This window comes from Ochotona curzoniae, unplaced genomic scaffold (genome assembly GCF_017591425.1).
Source record: "Ochotona curzoniae isolate NIBS_2020 unplaced genomic scaffold, NIBS_Ocur_1.0 contig_2321, whole genome shotgun sequence".
NCBI lineage: Eukaryota > Metazoa > Chordata > Mammalia > Lagomorpha > Ochotonidae > Ochotona > Ochotona curzoniae.
In genome coordinates, this window is record NW_024465421.1 from 8,665,968 (window position 1) to 8,680,714 (window position 14,747).

At 53.3% G+C, this 14,747-nt stretch overlaps 1 protein-coding gene across 4 annotated transcripts; it reads right to left on the minus strand.

The window, feature by feature from the left end:
* Positions 1-691: 691 nt before the first annotated feature.
* On the minus strand, positions 692-7,845 carry ZNF771 (zinc finger protein 771). Of its 4 annotated transcripts, none has more exons than XM_040973860.1 (3): positions 7,762-7,845; positions 7,256-7,420; positions 692-1,716 (listed from the first exon to the last, which is right to left on the minus strand). In XM_040973860.1, the coding sequence occupies exons 2-3, from the start codon at positions 7,394-7,396 to the stop codon at positions 904-906; spliced, it is 954 nt and encodes a 317-aa protein (XP_040829794.1). In that variant the 5' UTR covers positions 7,397-7,420; positions 7,762-7,845; the 3' UTR covers positions 692-903. The 4 variants fall into 4 exon arrangements, with proteins under 4 accessions (XP_040829794.1, XP_040829796.1, XP_040829792.1 ...); XM_040973862.1 differs by having other exon boundaries at positions 7,256-7,432; positions 7,762-7,811; XM_040973858.1 differs by having other exon boundaries at positions 902-1,716; positions 7,250-7,405; positions 7,754-7,810.
* Positions 7,846-14,747: the final 6,902 nt, after the last annotated feature.

The window sequence follows — 14,747 nt, forward strand, 5'->3', positions numbered from 1 at the left end:
CACACCGCCATTTACTTCCCCCACCGGCTGTCGCAGCCCAGCTCACTGTTGGCAAGATACCTCAGACAAGACAGGTGCCTGGTCCCTTCTTGCCTCTGGTAGTCCTGTCCCACCCCTGCTCTTCTACAGGTGGGCTCACAGGCTCCCAACTTGAGGTCTGAGTAGACATGTCCCACATATGGTAAAACCCCTGCCATCTGCTTGGCATTCTGTACCCAAATCTTGGGGACAGTGTCCAGCAGTTCACCAAGACAAGACAAATGAGGGCAGTCACATCTGCCCTTGCCACATGCCCAACATGTCATTCGTTCCTGGGTCCCCGGGGGGTTTCCACATTGCAGCAGTCCTGAGAGACTTCGGGCTTCCTCAGCTCCGTCCTTGATGCAGACCAGGCTGCTGTTGGAGACCCCACCAGTTCAAAAACATATTCCTGGGGAGAGCGGACTACAAATGGTTTGTTTCTGGCCCACTGCTGTGTCTGTATCTGCGACTACCGGAATAAACAATGCACCTAACTTTGGGGTGTCCTGAGAATTGAGGCATCTTGCTACCCTGCACACGCCTGCGGCGGTGCCTGCTGAAGTCCGTCTGCGTTGTGCTCGCAGTGGGACCTCCACCCACCAAGACGGTTCGGTCGCTTAGGTTTGAAGGACACCTCTCCACCCGCCTCACTCACAGGCACGGGTGGGTGGAGGGTAGAATACTTTATTCATTAACGCGGGCCACAGGATTGCACTGAAGGGGGAGTGGGCACGCTCTCCGGGGACCCCGGCAGGGTTTATGCCCTTTGTCCCTGGGCCACCACACACCTGCCCGTCCCACCTTTCCCCAGAGCCGCGTACTGGGGCAGGGTGAGTGTATCGAGGGCCAAGTCCCCCGCCCAGCGGCGGTTGGGCCGGCAGCTCAACTGCCCTCGCACTCCGGGCAGCGCTCGGTGGCGGTGGCCGCTGTGGCGCCGGCCGGCAGCTTGAAGTCCCGGCCACAGCCGGCGCAGATGTAGAGGCGGCGGCGCATGTGCGCGCGCCGGTGGCGGATGAAATGCGAGCTGAGGCGGAAGCGGCGGCCGCACTCGGTGCACGGGTAGGGCCGCTCGCCGGTGTGCGTGCGCGCGTGCTCCGCCAGGTTGGAGCGGTGGCCGAAGCGGCGGCCGCAGACGGAGCAGCGGTGTGGCTTCTCGCCCGTGTGCACGAGCCGGTGCTTGGCCAGCGCCGAGCTCTGCGCGAAGCGCGTGCCGCAGTCGGCGCAGGCGTAGGGCCGCTCGCCGGTGTGCGTGCGCCGGTGGCGCGCCAGGCACGAGCTGCCGCCGAAGGCGCGCCCGCAGTCCGGGCACGCGTACGGCTTCTCGCCCGTGTGCACGCGCAGGTGCTGCGCGTAGTTGGAGCTCTGCGCGAAGCGGCGGCCGCAGTGCGCGCAGGCGTACGGCTTCTCGCCGGTGTGGCGCCGCCGGTGCTGCCGCAGGTTCGAGGCGGCCGAGAAGCGCTTGTCGCACTCCGGGCACTCGTAGGGCCGCTCGCCGGTGTGCGTGCGGCCGTGTTTGGTCAACGCCGACTTCTGCGAGAAGCGCCGGCCGCACTCAGTGCACGCGAACGGCCTCTCGCCCGTGTGCGTCCGTGCGTGTTTGGCCAGCGTGGAGCGGCGCGCGAAGGCGCGGCCGCAGTCGGGACACGCGTGGGGGCGCGCCGGATCGGCGGGGGGCGCTGGCGCCTGGCTCGGGGCCTGCGGGGAAAGGAGAGGGGGACAGGTCAGCCGGGGCCTCCGCAGGCTGCAACCCCTGTGCTTCAGTTGCTGTGGTCTGCGGAGCGTGGGACGCTTTGTGCACATTCGGTGAAGACGCAGGTACCACACGCATTCCTGCTGGCTTTATTACTTCAACAGATATGTACTGGGCGTGTGCGGTGTGTTGGCCCATGTTAGGTAAATAATTGGGCATTAAGCCTGGGGACCCTCCAGCTCCCTGCTTCTGGCCTGGAAAAGGGAAGGGGATCCTGCACCCATGTGGGCTATCTGGAAGAACATCCTGGTTCCTGGCTCCGGATCAGCTCAGCTCAGCTCCAGCCCTTGCAGCCATTTGGGAAGATGGAGAATCTCCATGTCCTCTCTCTGTGTAACTCTCTTTCAAATAAAAATAGTCTTTTTTAAGAGAAAGCTCCTGCTTTCAGAACGAATGGGCAAGGAGCACTCGCCGGCACAGGGGCACGGTGAGGGCTTCGCATGGTTTTCTGCCATCTTGCCGGTGTGAAAAGCAAATATCTACAGGAGGCACCCAGGAAGGTGCCCAACAGCAGAAGCCCCAGGGGCTACCTGCCCCAGGTTCTGAGGGACGCAAGGTTAAATGGAAATGCAGCATCTCTATGGGATGCTGGAGCTACAGCGAGAAGGATTAACTTCCTGTGCCATAACACTAGTCCCTCAGTGGCAATCTTTAGTCAGGCTAGAAGAGATGGCAATCCCCGAACACGAGGTGCACACCACAAGCTGCCAGGAGATTCTGGGGATCTGCGGGCAGACTTCTTTATGGAGGACAGTCGAAAGCCTTGAGACGCTGCACCCGCATGGGAGACCCAGAAAAAGTTCTGGCTCCTAGCTTTGGATCACCTCAGCTCTGCATGTTGTACCACTTGGGGAATGAATCAGCAAGTAGAAGAGCTCTCTCTCTCTCTCTCTCTGTCTTTCCCTCTCTCTCTGCAACTCTGACTTTCCAAGTAAAATAAACTTTTTTGGAAATACTTAAAAAAAAAAAAAAGCTTTGCAAAAAGCAAACCAGAGAATCCATGAAAGGACGGGGCCTCCAACAGTTCCACAGAATAAACAGCACTGGGCCCAGTGTGGCACAAATTGGGACCCATATTGGATCTCGGTGCTTACAAGGGGAAGATTTGGCCACTGAGCCATCATGCCAGGTCCCAGGTCCTACTTTTGTAATTCGTAACAATGACATGGGGCAGGCAGTGTGACACAGTGCTTAGGCTGCTGCCTGGCATAGCTGTATCATGTGTCACAGAGGCTGGTTCTGGTCCAAGGCACCTGCCTGCTAATGCACTCTAGTGAGCAGTGGAGGATGGCTTGATTAGGTTCCTGCTGCCCACATGGGAGACCCGCACTGAGTTTTGAACTCCTGGGCTTCAGCCTGGCCCCGCCCTAGCTATTGCAAGCATCTGGGGAGTGAACACAAGCTCTTTCTCATTCAAATAAAAACCTGGGTAATGGTATTGGTTCGCCACTTCCTCATTTTGAAATCTCACAGTGCTTTGGCCTAGGTACCTTTGCCTTAGCTTTTTTTTTTTTAAGATTTATTTTATTTTTATTGGAAAATAAGATATGCAGAGAGGAGGAGAGAGAGAGAGGAAGATCTTCCATCTGATGATTCACTCCCAAGTGGCCACAACGGCCGATGCTATGCCGATCCACAGCCAGGAGCCAGGAACTCCTTTCCGGGTCTCCCACACGGGTGCAGGATTCCAAGGCTTTGGGCTTTGCCGTCTTTGACTGCTTTCCCAGGCCACAAGCAGGGAGCTGGATGGGAAGTGGAGCTGCTGGGATTAGAACCAGCGTCCATATGGGATCCTGGGGCGTTCAAGGCGAGGACTTTAGCCGCTAGGCCTCGCCACCGGGTCCCCTTTGCCTTAGCTTTTACAAATGAGACTTAGACGTTAGATTAGGTAACTACCCAAAGCCACACAAGTTACAGATGGCAGAGCCAAGACTTTGAACTGGAAACCTGGTATACTTTAAGGCACCCAGCCTCTTGACCAGGCCGCAGTTCAGATCTGATGGCTCACACACTTCCTCTGGGCCCTTCTGGTGGGGGGTAACCTCCCCCTTTGCAGTGCAAGGTAGGAAACAAGCCCCCAAGGGCTCTGCAGACCACAACGTGGGCAGCATGGGGACCCTATTGGAGACAGAGGCTCACGTCCCAGCCCTCCACCCCGAAGTACTTGGTCAAGATCTTCATTTGAACAAGATCCCGGATTCCTGTTGACAAATGAAAAAGCCTGTCCTAGGAGAGAGAAGAGCGACCCCCGGAGGGAGCAGGTGGAGGTGAGGCCAGCCCCATAGCAGGATGGGCAACACCTCAGAGGTGCGAAGGGGGCTGATCTATGAGGAGCTGGGCTGGGGTACATATTCCAGGAGTCAGAGATGCAACCAGGAGCGCTCTGAATGCCAGGTAAGACCTGATTCCGAGGGACAGAGCCAGAGCCAAGGACAAAGGCAGGTGTGGATGGTCATGGAGCCCTCTGAGAAAAACCTTTTCTGCGCCCTAAATGACGGGCTGGATTTTGATAGGCCCAGATGCCCAGTGCAGCACGATTGGGGTCAAGTACTGGCAGGGTGATGAGACAACCTCACAGGATGTCCACTAAGGGAAGACACTTCTGAGATCACCAAGTTACAGAGAAATGAGGCCAGTCAGTGTGCCGGCTTGCAGCTGGGTCCAGGACGCCTGGAATCCTTAGTTCCACTCTCTTCTTCCAAAACCCACCTCCTGGAGAGCACCTCACACACCGGCACGCGAAAGCCTCCTGCTGCTGTCCCACTGCACAGGTGAGAAAGCTGAGGCAGAGCTGGTACATGCTGGGGATCAGAACTGGCCATGACACCACTTAAGAGTGTGGCCCTATGTGCACTTCTGACTGGTCAGGCCAATCCTCCAGTGTGGTCCCTTCTCCCCATCACCATGGCTACCACCTCAGTGCCAACACTGATCCCATAAGCCCCAAGCAGCCCATCCTGCTTCTCAACAGAAAACCCAAGTCCAGCTCTCCTGGGACTTCCGGAGTCCCAGCACTGCACAGCCTAAAACAGGACACCCAGATTTCCTGCCCTGGCTCTCCAGGCCTTTTCCTCTTTGGCCCCAACTGCCTTTCTAGTCCTGCCTCCTCTGAGCTTGGCTCCTGCTTCCAGAATGCCCCCCTTCCATTTGCCAACACGCCCCATCTAAGCCTTCCAGGCCGAAGTCAACCGTGAGCATGGTGAAGAGCTGCCCACTGCGAGACACTCTCTCTCAAGGCCTCCAGGCTGGCTTCCGGTCACCCCGGTCCTCAGGGTTCAGTGCAGAAAGGCACTGATGAAAAGAAGTTAAAAACTCTCCAGCAGGATGACCTAGCCCATGGCTCTGAACTTCCAAGAGAAGAAGAAACGGCAGCCAATATTGACATGTTTATTATGTGCCAAATCTGGTTCCAATTATTTCTGTCTTAAGAATTTATTCACTTGGGCCTGGCAGAAGGGCCTAGCGGCTAAAGTCCTCATCTTGAACGCCCCCAGGATCCCATATGGGCACCGGTTCTAATCCCGGCAGCTCCACTTCCCATCCAATTCCCTGCTTGTGGCCTGGGAAAGCAGTTGAGGATGGCCCAAAGCCTTGGGACCCTGCACCCGTGTGGGAAACCCAGAAGAAGTTCCTGGATCCTGGCTGTGGATCGGCATAGCATCGGCCGTTGTGGCCACTTGGGGAATGAATCATTGGACGGAAGATCTTCCTCTCTGTCTCTTCTCCTCTCTGTCTCTTCTCCTCTCTGTATATCTGACTTTCCAATAAATAAATTAAAAAAAAAAAAAGTTCCTGGATCCTGGCTTCAGATTGGCACAGCACCGGCCATTGTGGCCACTTGGGGAGTGAATCATCAGACGGAAGATCTTCCTCTCTCTCTCTCCTCCTCTCTGTATATCTTATTTTCCAATAAAAATAAAATAAATCTTTATATAAAAAGAATTTATTCACTTGAAAGCAGAGTGACAAAGAGGGAGCAGGGGCAGTGAGAGGTCAGATCTTCCACCTGCTTGTTTACCTCCCCAGACGCCTGAAATCATCCCAGGACCAGACCAGGCCAAAGCCAAGAGCCCGGGACTCCATTCGGGTCTTCCACATAGTGGCAGGATCCTGAGTACTTGGCCAGCACCTGCTGCCCCCAGAGGACACTGCCAGGGAGCCACACTGGAGGCACAGCAGCTGGGACCGGAACTGGCACTCTGGTAGGGAATGTGGGCATCTCAATGGTGACTTCGTGTGGTTGTCACAATGCCAGTCCCGGTTCTAGTGCTTTCTTAAACCTTCACAACTCTAAAGGATTTTGCCTTCTACCAATGGGGAAAGTGAGGCACACAGGTAGAGGAACTTGATCCATGTCGTGGTGAAGTCCACCCCAAGCTCCGGGCTCTTTGTTCTCAACTTCCAAGTCCAAGTGGAGGTGGTAGTGGGGAATAAACTGGGCCCTACGGGGGTGACCGAGCTAGGAGGAGGGGCTGACAAGGAGCCAAGAAGGATGCAAAAAAAACAGCTGGAGTGAAATGAAGGACGTCGCCCTAGGGAGCAGCCCCCAGCCCACGGCACAGGCAATGCCCACCAGGGGGCAGCAGAGCTGTCTTTCCCTTAGGCCTGGGCCCCGCAGTTGGCCCTCCTCCTGGACCTGAACCTTCCTGGCTAAGGGCGGACCTGGACCTGCGGGATTCTGGGAAGTGGAAACGTACCTGGTGACACGGTCTGGTGTGGGGAACTTGAACACAAACCTTCAAGCGCCTTACGGATAAAACACAGCCTTCCTCTTTCCTGCCTAACCCGCCCACCCACTGTCACCCCAGCCTCACGGAGGGACGCAGTCACCCCCACCGCACTCCCACTTTGGCTCATGATGAGCCGTCTGTGCCTTCACTCAACTCTGTGTGGTCATTTACCAGGCTGCCCCAAGCCTGTCTCTACCCTGTGAGGGGCAGTCACCGGGATGAAGGCTTAGCCCCGTGGGGAAGACGCTTGCATGCCACACCAGAATGCCTGGGTTCCAACCTCTTGGCTCCAGCCTCCTGCACATGCGGACCCTGGGAGGCAGAGCGACACCTCAAGCAGTCAGGCTCCATGGGGGAGTCTCCTTCTCTGTCTCTCAATAAAAGAAGTGGAATAACTACCACGTACATCACAGACTCAAAGTGCTGGGCCAAGTCAGCTGTCACTTCCAAAGCTGTTCATCTCCCATTATGTCCCCCAAAGTCTGAATGCTCTTCTCGCCTCTGTGTTTGCCCACCCTGCCCCTCCATGACTGAAACAGCCCATGTACCCTTACCCAGAACCCAAAGCTTCTTGGGGATTCAAGGGTAGCTTCCTCTCCAGCACCCCACCTGGCACATGGAAGCCAGGCTGGTGGGCGGATGGCAGGAGCCACCCTCACATTCCAACTCTGAGCGTCCAGGGGTGATATCCCAGGTTTCCCACTGTGGCGGGGTGGGGGTGGGAGCAGAGGGGTTCAGACTATGCAACACGTACCTCCTTGTTGTCCACCGGGATCTTGAGTTTCACCACCTCATACTTCTCCTCCCCCTCCTCCTCCTCCCCCTTCACCAGCAGCACCATCTCCTCCTGCATCTCTTCCTCCTCTTCCTCCTCGCCCTGTTGCTCCCCGGGCATCTTGGAATCCTGCAAGGGGGGAAGCTGGATCAGGAGCTCAGGACCACCGAGCACCACCACCCTGGCCCTGACCCAAGGAAAGCAGCGCAGCCCAGATGGTTCCCACAGCTTACCCTGCTCCCCAGGTCCGGCCCTCCTCCCATCCAACCCCAGCCTGGACCCCCTAAACCCTGCACGTTCACCCCACTCATCCCGGCATTCAAGGCCCTCAACAGTTCCAAATCTGCAAGCCCAGAGTCGCCACCCACCCCGACGCTGAGTCACTCCCTGCAGCCCGGGTCGGCGCCCCAGGAGCTCCAGGGCTCGGGCTGGAGACGGCGTGGGGCGCGGACCCTGCGGAGGAGCGCAGGGACTCACCACCCCGCGATCGGCGCTCGCGCGGACCCAGGCCTGGGCGCCGGGCTGCGGGGCACTCGGCGAGGCCGCGGCGCCTGGGACGGGGCGGGGGCGGGGCCCCGGAGGCGTCCCCTCATTGGCCAAGTCGCAAGGCCCCGCCCCGGGGGAGGGGCGCAGGGGCGGCAGGGCGGCTGCTCATTGGGCAGACCACAAGGCCCCGCCCCGGGGGAGGGGCGCGGGGGGCGGCCGGGCGGCTGGTCCCGAGCAGCCCGCACAGCGGCCGCCCTGCGCTGCTCCCCCGGCGCCCCGGAGCCCGGCGCTGCCCCATCGCGCCTCCCCCGGGCCTCGCAGCCCGGTTCTAACGTACGCTCCCGGGCTCGTCTCCCACGACTGCCTCGCAGGTCCCGCCGCTTCCCCGCGCCGAATAGGCCACGTGCGCTCCCGCCCCGACCTGGGCCTCTTGCTCGAGCCCCGCATGGAGGGTGGACCCCTGCTGCCTCCCTTATCTCTCACTTCTTCCCGTTTTCTTTTTCTTTTTCCTTCTTCCCTCTTTTTTTTCCCCCGAGAGATCTGGTGCGGGGGTGCCTTGCTGTGCACTTGGGGTCACAGCTCATGTTCCTTCAAATTCAGGCAGGGGGCCTACAGATGAGGTGTGGGAGCAACCCTGTCCACCAGCAGACAGCCTCAAAAGGAAATGGAAGTGCCCGGGGCCAAATCCAGTCCCTAGCTGCTGAAGTAGCTTACTTTGCCCTCAGGGTGTATTCTTTAAAAAAAAAAAAAAACTGTGGGGTTATTATTACAAATTACTTAAAAATAAATAAATAAGGTCCATCCTAAGGCACCTGTGTGGAAGACCTCAGCGAGCTCACCTTTGGCCTTTGCCGCCCTTTAGGGAAAATCTTTCTGTCTCTCTGTGTCACCTGATCTGCCTATCCAATATTTTTTTTTAAAATTACACAGACAAATAGATATCACTCCAGACAAAAGAAGTACCAGTTGCAAGCTTTTAATTTCCAACATCTAAACATTGGGATGCTTCTTACAAAAGTCTGTATTTCCCACATCAACAAATAATCTCATTCCCTCATTTTCTGAATGGGGCAGAATCAAGAAAGAGCTACAGAGAAGCAGCCTTCAGCAAGTGCCTACAATCTGTTGTTCCGGTAGAGTTGACCCTGAGAGGGTCAGTAACAGTGTTTCCCTTGCACCAAAGAGCAAACACCCCAGGAGAAGAGACAACGGGCAGGGGCTGGCTAACGCCCATGCCCACCCTGTGCTCCTTGACTGGCAGGGATTTGCTTTCCTGGGAGTCAGGCTGCCTGAGGACTCGGGCAGAGAAGGGATCCAACCCTAACCCCAGGCTGCAACACGTGGCTGCGCTGGGAGGAGGGCAGACCTGGACATTCACATGCAGGAGCCCCCAAAGCCACTTTGATTAGTATTCATCTCTCTCTTTTTTTTTAATTTTTAAAAATTACATATTTTTATGAAAGGCAGATTTAAAGAAAGGAGGACAGATCTTCCATCAGCTGATTCACTCCCCAAGTAGCCTCAAGGACCACAGCTGTGTCAGTCCAAAGCCAGGAGTCAGGAGCTTCCTCCAGGTCTCCCAAGAAGCTCAGGGTCCCAAGGCTTTGGACCATCCTCCACTGCTTTCCCAGGCCACAAGTAGGGAGTTGGATGGGATGTGGAGCATCCAGGACACAAGCTGGTGCCTATTTGGAATCCCAGCGCATGAAAGGTGAGGAATTTAGTCACTAGGATACTGCATTGTGCCTGGGGCCCTTTAAATATATATCATTTTTTAACATTTATTTTTTTAAGATTTATTTATTTTTATTGCAAAATCAAATATATAGAGAGGAGGAGAGACAGAGAGGAAGATCTTCCGTCTGATGATTCACTCCCCAAGTGACCACAACAGCCAGTGCTGCGCTGATCTGATACCAAGAGCCAGGAACTTCCTTCAGGTCTCCCACATGGGTGCAGGGTCCCAAGGCTTTGACCTGTCCCTGACTGCTTTTCCAGACCACAAGCAGGGAACTGGATGGGAAGTGGAGCTGCCGGGATTAGAACCAGCACCCATATGGGATCCTGGGGGCGTTCGAGGCAAGGACTTTAGCTGCTAGGCCATGGCGCTGGGCTCTTTATTTTCTTTCTTTCTTTCTTCCTATTTATTTTTATTGGACAGTCAGATATTCCGAGAGGAGGAGAGAAAGAGAGGAAGATCTATTCTGCTGATTCACTCCCCAAGCAGCTGGAATGACTGGAGCAGAGCCAATCCGAACCCAGGAGCCAGGAGCCGCTTCCAGGTCTCACACACAGTTGCAGGGTCCCAAAGCTTTGGGCCATCCTCGACTGCTTTCCCAGGCCACAAGCATGGAGTTGGATGAGAAGCAGGGCTGCCAGAATTAGAACCAGTGCCCATTTAGGATCCCAGCACGTGCGAGGTGAGGACTTTAGCCTCTACTACTGTGCCGGGCTCTTATTTTATCTTTAATATTGTTTACATAGTTGAGAGGGATGCACACCCATGTGGATGTCCAATTAGGGCAGGAAGGGGTGGGTGGTACAAATGTTGCAATTTTTTTCCTCCTGTGTCCACAGTGAGGGAAAGGGAGGGGCCATTGCTTGTTACCAAAGTACATCAGCAGGCACAGATAGGGACAGTTATTTGATGATGTTTGATGACACCTTAGAGGAAGTGTTCCAAGTAGAGTGGTTTGATAGTTCAGAGATATCATCACTTTTACACTAGGGTGGTGAAAATCTTTCCAAGGTCTACTGGCAAATTAAATCCAGCTCGGTGCACCCACAGGCCCAGGAACATGTGGCAAAGCTTGGCCGGGTGAGTTGACCAACCTAGTTTCCATTCCAGCATCTGAGAGTCGACATCCTCTGCTGCCCGAGAAGATGGTGCTGATATGAGATTCTTGAACCACAGGTGGAAGATTAGCCTACTACACTACACTGCGCCCAAGGCACTTCTAACATCATAAAAAAACAACCTCAGACAGTGTGCCAGATTAACCTGCTGAGATGAGACAGGCACTGAGGCAGCAAGGTCTGTTTCCGTGGGTGTTGTAGCAGTCTGTTCACAATGACAGTACTGCAGAGTGGTCTTATTTTTTTTTTTTTTAAGATTTATTTTTATTATTTTTTTTTTATTGGAAGGGCGGATATACAGAGAGGAGAGACAGAGAGGAAGATCTTCCGTCCGATGATTCACTCCCCAAGTGAGCGCAACGGGCCAATGCTATGCCGATCCGAAGCCAGGAGCCTCTTCTGGGTCTCCCATGCAGGTACAGGCAGGGAGCTGGATGGGAAGTGGGGCTGCCGGGATTAGAACCGGCGCCCATAAGGGATCCCGGGCGTGCAAGGCAAGGACCTTAACCACTGCGCCACTGCGCCACCGCGCCGGGCCCAAGTGGTCTTATTTTATTTCCCTTTTTCTGCAACCACACGTGAAAGTTGCTCTCTGCCAGTGGCAAGAGGACAGTATGTTGGAACACTCAGCAATTATCAGGCAGCACCAGGAAGCTTACCTGTCTCTTGGGTGAAAATCTCAGAAGCCGATCATCCAGAAATGGTAAGCGAGATCACACTGGGAACTTGGACTGTGTTTTCCATCAGCTTTTCCTCTTTCTTTTGTAAACAAGGTGAGATGGAGAGAAATCACCCATCTACTGGTTTGTTTCCCCAAATGGCCACCATGACTAGAGCTGACCTGATCCAAAGCTGAGAGCCAGGAGCTTCTTTTTGGGTTTCCCACATGTGTAGGGGGCCCAAGGTTTGAGCCACATTCTGTTGCTTTCCCAAGCCATACGCAAAGTGCTAGATAAGAAGTGGAGCAGGTAACACGCCACTTGTCTAAAAACATACAGATTTTTTTAAGCCTTTTTTTTTTTCTATTGCAAAGTCAGAGAGAAGGAGAGACAGAGAGGAAGATCATCCGTCCCATGATTCACTCCCCAAGTGGTCACCAACGGCTGGAGCTGAGCCAATCTGAAGCCTGAAGCCAAAAGCTTCTTCCGGTGCTCATATGGGATCCCTGCATGTTCCAGGCGAGGACTTTAGCTGCTAGGCCACAGTGCCAGGCCCCATACAGATTTTTATATCCCAAAAAGCCAGGGTGTCAAAGCTCTGGTTACAAAGTCCTGGATATACAATCTTTTGTTAATCCCCATCTTGGGTAGAACTGAGTCTAGGGTTGGCTTTCCTGTGTTAATTATTGAAGAAAGCCAAAAGGGAAGAGCAACATAGCCAACTTGAACAAAGGGAGAAAGGAGGAGATCGACTTGGGTTGGGCGGGGCCATCTTCCTTGATTTACAATGGGAGGGAGATTGGAAAGATAGCATTGGGACTTGGTTGCTCCAAGTCACCAGGTGTTCTTGGTTGTGATAAGCCTCTAGTCCACAGACACTCTAAGTTCCTTCAGCAAAGCAGATCTGATTTTTATACAGACAAGGAGACAGGAAAAACTTCCATCCACTGGTTCATTCCCCAGGTGGCTACAACAGCTGGAGCTGAGGAATCCGAAGCCAGGAGCCAGGAGTTTCTTCCATGTCTTCCACACAGGCATGGGAGTGTTGCAGGAATTTTGACTCCGAGTATGGCAGCAACCTCAAATTCTTGTCTCGCAGGAAAGAAGAATTTTCATGCGGACACAGTTTAGTTTTAACACAAGATTTATTAGGAAAGTTGAGAAGAGAAGACTCCCGTCCTAGTGACGGGAGGGGGCTTTGAGATAGAAAGAACCCTTACCTCCTGCCATAGTGGCAGGAGGAAAAGGACCTCAGTGCTCTGCCATAGTGGCAGGAAAATAAGAAGCAAAACCCTAGTCCTCTGCCATAGTGGCAGGAGAAGAATAAGCAAAACCCTAGTGCTCTGCCATAGTGGCAGGAGGACAAGAAGCCAAAACCCCAGTGAATGGTGGGGAATGCACCTTTTAAAGGTTTCCCTCAAAGATGTTTCTCCTTAAACAAAGAAAGTTCCTGATTTCCAAGGTACCTGGCCTTGGGACAAAAGGTCACAGAGATACCAGACATAGGACATTCCAGGCCTTAGGCACCACTGTCCCTTGGAAGAGACGTGCCCTGGTGAGTTCAAGACATGGTGGGAAATTCTCTTTTACTCAGGGACCCAGAATACCCTAACTGCCTACTACCCACTCTAACTCCTCTCTCAGGAGGATGGCTTTGGACCATCCTCCACCGCTTTCCCTGTCCACAAGCAGGGAGCTGGAGGGAAGTGGAGCAGCAGGGACTTGAACTGGCAACTACATTGGATGCCTTGTTCATTAGGATAACAGCTGTAAACAATAAAGCAATAAGATTATTAGACTTTAGTGATGTTTTCACATTTGTACCGATAGCAGTCTGTTAGGTTAATAGTTCATTATACTGGAACTAGAGCTAGCTAGCAGATTTAGTCACCAATAAGATGAAAATAACTTGAAGTTTAAAAAAGTTGCTTTGACAAATAATCAGATTTCAATTCCACTGTCCCAAAGATGAACATTAAGATGTTGTACACAATGTTCAATTGTACCATACATCCTTTAAGAACTTGCTGTCTTCCTGTAAGACAAAGTCTCACAAATGATGCTTTTTGCAAGTTAGAACATAAATAATCAACAATGCAAGAATACAAATAATTCCACAACGTGATACAGCTTCGCGATTAAAAGACAACTTGATCAATAAACATAACCACCAGTATATGCATCAGCAGTTTTTGAAACTTCACCAAGAATCTTTGTAATTATGCAAGTATTCTTTAACTTTAGTTAGAACATACAAGCTCGCACACAGAATCTGCTCCTCCTTATAGCAAGCACTACTCTGGGTGTAAACACTGTAGGCCAGATCTGGTCAGAGCTAGGATGGCACTATAAATCAGTAGATGGTTAAACTTCAAGACCAAATAGCAACAAAAGCAGCAGAAAACATTGCAAAAACACTGAGAACTCATCGCTGAAGCCAGTTGCAATGACACAGAAAAACTTTGATTGAAACATGAACACAGCATTAACAGTGAGATACACTATGAAGCAAAAGGCACATAGAATGAAATACTAGTAGTCGGGGGCAGAGGAGACTGCAAAGGGAAAGAATCTCTCAGGCTACAAAGAGTTAATGAGTTTTAAGTTCTCTCCGGGGGTGCAGGAGTCTGGGGTCTGGCCCATTGTTAACTAGCAATATTCCCGTTGGTTCCCGAGATCAGTGACCAAGGAGAGACAAAATGAACTTCTACCTCCTGTTAGATATCTCTAGCAATTAAGCCTAAAATGAAACAATTAAAGCTAAAAGACAAAACAGGGAAGGCTCAAGGTAAAAGACAGTTGTGTGCTCCACGTGGCGGTGGAGCCAGCACAGCACAGCAGCATAGCCATGCAAAGAGGCCCATCCAGACTAACTCTCTCCACTCTAAAGCTCAAAGCTGGCAGCCAGGCTGTGGCATCCCTGTAATTGCGGAGGCACCCCAAGGGGTATCTCCGTTCAGCCCCCCATTCCTGTGACATGCTAGCTCTGGGACTCCTGCCAGTACAAGTAAATCCTGGTTTTGCACCTGGACATACTTGTCAGAATAGCATGTGCTGGGAGCACTGAAATGAGGATAGAAACTAGAAGCGGCCCTCAGTTTCTATCTCTCCTGAGTCTAAGACGTCTCTTAGGACTCCTATAGCTCGTCCGTGGTGTCCAGGTGTGCGCTGCTGAAGACCACAGAAGAAGGGAGGAAGGTGGGAGTGAAGTCAGCACACTTGACTCACGTCGCTCGACCTTCCACGCCTTGTGGGATGTCTCGGTTAGAACAGCATGTGCCAGGAGTGAACAATCCGCTCCTGTTTCCTGCGCCATGCTAGACCTAGGCCTCTGCCTGGTGCAATACTCTGATGTCCTGGAGAACATACAAGTCAGAAGCAGCATGTGCCAAAAAATATCCCCTGCACCCTGCTGCATCTGGGACTTCTGCCGGACAAAATATGCTCTCCTTTTGAAATTTGTTCTAACC

Coding starts and splice junctions, on each gene's coding strand:
- ZNF771 (XM_040973858.1), bottom strand. CDS start 7,396: ATGCCCGGGGAGCAACAGGGCGAGGAGGAAGAGGAGGAAGAGATGCAG. Junction 1,717..7,249: donor TGGACAACAAGGAGGTACGT/GTTGCATAGTCT, acceptor CTTTCCCCGCAG/GCCCCGAGCCAGGCGCCAGC.